Below are 6275 nucleotides of genomic sequence, written 5' to 3'. Positions count from 1 at the left end.
TCTTGAAGGAAGGGTGAAATGATTATTTTGTCTATGGATGGGTAAGAATTTATTTTGTTTTGAAATGGTTGAAGTGGTGAATATCTTTGTTGTAAAACATTTGATATTTTGGGATATTAAACTTGACTAAATTATTTTGGTAATCAAATGCAATACTTTTGATTTGGTATATCTTTATGTATTAGTTGTGAAAATTTTTATGATGTATTGGTTTTATTGCTTGAGACAGGTGGTGAGTTCCTTTTTACGGAGAAACTCTGCCAAAATTTTTAAAGCACTTATTTTCCACCAAGTCTACTTTTAAAGCTTCTACATTATAGAGTTTATTTATTTTTTAAATGGTTCAGGGTGTCACAATTAGTGGTATCAGAGCAGAAATTTTTTGGACCAATGATTTGGAACATGACTTCTTCTGTTTACGATACTTTGGTATGTATATTTCTGCATCTCATTGATGTACTGATATGATGAGAAATATCTTTAATGATATGTAGATGATTTAAAATGATTTTAAACTGAGATGCAATGTAGGAGATGCCTCCTACGAGGAAAGCTGTAGAGGGAGAAGATAGTTCCTCATCACGAGTTGTTGATGAGTTTAGTAAGTTGCTCAAGGAGCAAGCCAAAGTTCATGGAGATCAGATCCAACAGTTAATGAGATTGCAGAACCCAGTACAATGGAGTGGTAGAGGTCTTTTGAGACAGGAGCCCAGTTTAGAGAAAGCGTATGACAGATTTAAAAGAATGAATCCATTTGAGTTCGTGGGAAGTGCGGACCTTCTTATAGCTATGGAGTGGGTTAAAGCTATTGAAGCAATCTTTGACTACCTGCACTTTGAGGATAATAATCGAGCTAGTTGTGCAATGTTTCTTCTGACCAAGACTGCACGCATTCGGTGGGAGGCCACGAAGGTAACTGTCAACGTTCAAACCCTCCAATGAAATGAGTTCAAGGAGCTATTTTATGACAAATATTTCTCCACGAATGTCAAGACACAGAAAGTGAAGGAGTTCTTGGAACTAAAGCATGGCAACTTGAATGTGAATGATTATATATTGAAATTCGATGAAGGATGTCTGTTCGTTCCTTTTATTGCTTCGAATGACAAAGATCGAGGGGAACACTTCATGAGAGGCTTGAGAGCTAAGATCAGGAGGGATGTCAGAATGTCTAAGGCCACAACGTACAAAGAGATCGTGGAGAAATCTCTTTTAGAGGAACATGACGAGAAAGAGATTGAGAAGGAAAGGCAATTGAGAAGACAGAACTTTAATCGAAAGATCCAAGATTCGAGTCAAAGTTGGAAAGGGGGATACAAAAGAAAAGGAAAAGAAGAACATCGGGGTAAAGCTCATGTGGTTCAGTCTAAGACGAATAGGCCTTTATGTCCCAAATGCAACAAGCCACACAAGGGTGAATGTCTCGTAGGGAAAAACAAATGTTACAGATGTGGAGGTTCATGTCACATTGCCATCAACTGCACCCAATCTTTAGGCCGAGGACGAATCCAAGGGCGCATGTTCTCTTTGACCAAAGAGGGTGTTAATCCAGATACGTCGGTTATATCATGTACTATTCTGATTTCAGGAATTTTAGCTCTTACTTTAATTGATACTAGAGCTACACATTCCTTTATGTCTGAAATTTTCATGAGATCGTTGGGTATTGCACCTATATTTGAACTTCTCCAGTTTAATATTGTGCTTCCTTCGGGTGACGTGATTTGTCCTACAAGTGTGATTAAAGCTTGTCCTATTCAAGTGAATGAGAGAATCTTATTTGCTGATTTGATTATGATTCCTATGATAGAGTTTGATGTGATTTTGGGTATGGATTGGCTATCATCGTATCGTGCAGTAATAGATTGTGTTGAAAAGACGGTGCGATATTCGACAGAAGAAGGTGACAACAGGGTCTTCAAGCGTTCAGGTACTTCGCTTGACACTTCTTTTATTTCTTGGTTGAAGTGAAGAAGATGTTGGTTAAGGGGTGTCAGGGATTTCTGGCGTCAGTAATGGATGTGAGTAAGGAATATAATATGGACGTGAATGATATTGAAATTGTTCGAGATTATTCGGATGTCTTTGCCGATGATGTGCCGGGGTTGCCACCCGATAGAGAAGTCAAGTTTGTCATTGATTTTGTACCTGATACTGCTCCTATTTCTAAATCCCCTTATCGAATGACACCGTCTGAAATGAAAGAATTAAAAAACCAATTGCAAGAACTGTTAGATAAGGTCTTTATTAGACCGAGTTATTCACCATGGGGGGCACCAGTGTTGTTTGTGAAAAGAAAGATGGGTCACTACATTTGTGTATTGACTACCGAGAGATCAACAATGTTACAATTAAGAACAAGTATCCTTTTCCACGAATTGATGATCTTTTTGATCAATTACACGGGGCAACGGTATTTTCTAAGATTGATCTATGATCAGGATATCACCAATTGAAAGTGAAAGAGATGACATACCTAAGACTGCTTTTCGAACTAGGTATGGTCATTATGAATTTCTGGTAATGTCTTTCGAGTTAACGAATGCGCCATCAGTTTTTATGGATCTTATGAATCGAGTCTTCAAGCCTTATTTGGACAGTTTCGTCATTGTATTTATTGATGATATTCTGGTTTATTCTAAGACTCGAGAACTTCATCGAGAACATTTGAGAACTGTGTTGCAGCAATTGAGGGATAACCAGTTATATGCCAAGTTAAAGATGTGCGAGTTTTGGTTGGACCAAATGACATTCCTAGGCCATATTGTTTCTAAAGATGGAATTACCGTGGATCCAACAAAGATAGAAGCAATGAAGAAATGGCTTATTCCTACGACAATTTCTGAGGTACGAAATTTTCTTGGTTTGGAAGGTTACTATCTTCGTTTTATAGCCGATTTCTCAAAGATAGCCCTGCCATTGTCCACATTGGCAAGAAAGACAGTTAAATTTGAATGGACAAATGAGTGTCAACAAAGTTTTCAGGAGTTGAAGGATAAATTAACATCGGCTCCAGTGTTGTAACTTCCTGAAGGAGTTGAAGACTTTGTAGTGATCACTGATACTTCTAAGAGAGGACTCGGTGCTGTATTGATGCAACATGATAAAGTAATTTCTTATGCTTCCCGTCAGCTTAAGGATTATGAAAAGAATTATTCGACTCACGATCTTGAGTTGGCAGTTGTGGTATTCACTTTCAAGATCTGGCGACATTATTTTTATGGAGTAAAGTGTGAGATTTTCTCAGATCATACAAGCCTTAAATATCTGTTTACTCAAAAGAAATTGAACATGCGTCAGAGGAGATGGTTGGAACTTGTTAAGAATTATGATTGCATTATTATTTACCACCTTGGGAAGGCGAATGTAGTTGCATATGCATTGAGTCTGGAATCAGGAGTTGTGTTGAGTATAAAAAATCATAATATAATGTTAACTTTACTTGTAAAGCTTCTAATTTAAGTCTAGAATATAAAATAAAAGCAAATAAAAATATTTCAGGAATTTATAAAAAATATTTTTCACATTTTGCTTTCATGATGTAAATATATTGAACTAAATCATCATTACTAGAATTAATATGCTCACTAAAAGTACATGCAATGTTGCAACAATCCGTTAAAACTAAATGATAAATAAGATAATAAACAATAGATGATTAATCACTAGCATCATTAAACAATTTTAAAATTTCACAAATACTCGCACATGTGTTCCATTTATTTGAAAATAAATATCACAAGCACGAACATGATGAAAAATATACATAATAAATATTTTTATTAAAAAGACAATAATAACAATTATATGTTGAATTCCAATGAACTGAAACATCTCGTGCAAATTTAGGCCTCATACAATTTATTTTGTAAAATTTTTCTTGTTGTTTAATAATTTTGGGATTTATCCATAGATAACGAATTGTGGTCCTAATTGGTTTAATATATGATTCTAAATTTTTTATTCCATCTTGAACACACAAATTTTAAAAAATTGTGTTTGTACTAGCATTATCAAAAAATTTGAAAAAACTTGATTATTTAAACTATATTCTTTTAAAATAACAAATATAAGTTGAGAAATATTTTTTGGCGTATGTGATTCATTAAAAAATCTATATGCAAGAAATCTTGTTTTTAACATTCTAAAAACTATGTATCCAATGACATGTAATACCTATATATGAACAAATTAGGTAATGATCACTCCAAATATCCGAACATAAAGAAACTTTATTATATAAATTAATAAATTCTCTAACTAATTCTTATTTTTTTCATCAACTAATTTTTAATTGTGCATTTGAGTGTAGTTCGTGGCTATGTCTAATAGAAGGATTTACACTTATTGAAAGTCAATTTTCAAAATATAATTTATTACTAAAACTAAAAAGAAGTTACTCAATCACATAATATTTAGTCATTTCTTATCTAAATTTATATTCGAAAAATTTAAATAGTTGAGAATCAATACCCATTTGAGATGTGAATGTCGGCAATTGCATTTGAGAAGGATCAATAACAATTTCCACCGAGTGATTCTTCTCGATGTGCCACATTAAATTTCCATAATCACCTCTTGTTGAAATTTGTAAATTTTCAAAAAATATTTGTGTTTGGATTGCAAATCAATGGAAAGAAGTAACACTTTGTCGAAATGCTTGGTGAAAATATCGGATGTGTGACATGACACCACTCGAGTTTTAGGTGTTTTCAGATTGCTCATACTCTAATGATTTTAATGATGATGTGTTTGTTGAGCGACAGCATCGGCTTGAGTATCTTGTTTTTATGTTTTTACTCATCGGAAAAATCAAGATCATAGATGTCGATATTGAATGAAAAAAAATCACGATCATCGAACTCGGGCATGATGCTTTTCCCCTTTCCCTTACCACCCCTATGACTTGATCCGACCATTTTTATTAATATAAAATTGAAGAAATTAGAAAAATAAATGAACAATTGACAATAAATCAATAATCGAGACTTGATATTTTGAGAAATGAGATAGAAATGAGAATGATAGATTGAGAGATAATTGTGTGGAAAAAATGAAAGGGTGAGGGTATTTATAGAAAAATATTTCGAACAAAATAATTCAACGGTTAACCCGCCGGTTCAGGTCCAAGTCCAGGTTGATTGTTGAACGACCACATCATTTTTGATGTCATCAACAACCACAAAATCGTGGCCGTTCATTTCAATTTAATTTTTAAAAATAATAATAATAAACGACTAATCCACCGAGTCCATCATCAGCCATTTGATCGTAGTCGTTGATCTCCAACAAGCACTTAATCGATTGATTGTGGGCGAACACCAAAATAATTTTTTTTAAAATACAAATAAAAATATTTTAATAATTAATTAATCTTTAAAATTAATTTTTCAATTTTATATTTTATTATTTAATAAAAGAAAAATAAAATAGTATTAATAATAATATATAAAAATTATATTTATATAAATATAATTGCGGAGTGGGTCCAGTTAAAGCCGAGATCCTTCCCGGATCTGTTTGGGACTGTTAACCGAGTCTAAACTTGTCTTGTCGAGGCCAATTTAATATGATATCGAGTTTAGACCCAGTCCATTGCCATGTCTAGGAAAAAAGTAATTTTTTTAACAAAAAAAATCGAGGTTTATAAAGCTCACAAATGATTGAAGCAATTTAATCTTGAACTAGTATTATTCTAAATTTGAGATATCAACGAACTTTGAGTTTTCTTATATTAAAATTTCTAACAATTTTGTTTTTCATAAAATAAAAGTGCAAATATTTGAATAAAAAAAAACATGATAATGAAAACCTGGAAAAGCATATGTTTGGAAAAAAATATGACAATAATGCATCATTTTTCTCGGCAAATCCCAAATAAAAAGAATATTGCTGAAAATTAATAGTTGATATATTTAAATGTTAAAAAAAATAAGAGTTGATATATTTGAATATTGAAAATGATAGACATGAATTAATTGTGGCGATGAAAATAAAACCAGCAACATTCCTTAAGAAAACAGTAGACGATAAGAAAATCAGAAGCTACTGCTCTAGTAAAACAAAAGTAGTAGAAATGATAGAAAAACAGAAGTTACCTAACGGGACTATCTTAAATGTTACCGTGAAGTTTACCAAGTACTAGTATTAATTGCAGCATTAAATACTGTACGGGGTCATTTAATTCACTTTACCGATTTTAGTATAAATCAGGACTGATTGTTTTATAGCTTTTCTGCAGGAACCTTTTTAGGTAATAAAGCTGATTCAATCAG

General features: G+C 32.7%; 1 protein-coding gene across 1 annotated transcript; it reads left to right on the top strand.

Moving 5' to 3' along the window:
• Positions 1-534: 534 nt before the first annotated feature.
• Positions 535-1971, top strand: LOC140827321 (uncharacterized). The gene is made up of 2 exons (XM_073189970.1): positions 535-912; positions 1000-1971. Exons 1-2 carry the CDS (start codon positions 535-537, stop codon positions 1969-1971), a joined length of 1350 nt encoding a protein of 449 aa, XP_073046071.1.
• The last annotated feature ends 4304 nt before the right edge of the window (positions 1972-6275 follow it).

This window comes from Primulina eburnea, chromosome 3 (assembly GCF_022965805.1).
Source record: "Primulina eburnea isolate SZY01 chromosome 3, ASM2296580v1, whole genome shotgun sequence".
Lineage (NCBI taxonomy): Eukaryota > Viridiplantae > Streptophyta > Magnoliopsida > Lamiales > Gesneriaceae > Primulina > Primulina eburnea.
Note: the sequence above shows the minus strand (reverse complement) of the source record. Positions and strands in the feature narration are given on the sequence as shown.

Excerpts from the sequence above, each read along its gene's own strand:
- LOC140827321 (XM_073189970.1), top strand. The coding sequence starts at position 535 with ATGCCTCCTACGAGGAAAGCTGTAGAGGGAGAAGATAGTTCCTCATCA. Across the intron at positions 913-999 it reads TTCGGTGGGAGGCCACGAAG|AAAGTGAAGGAGTTCTTGGA; the intron begins GTAACTGTCAAC and ends GTCAAGACACAG.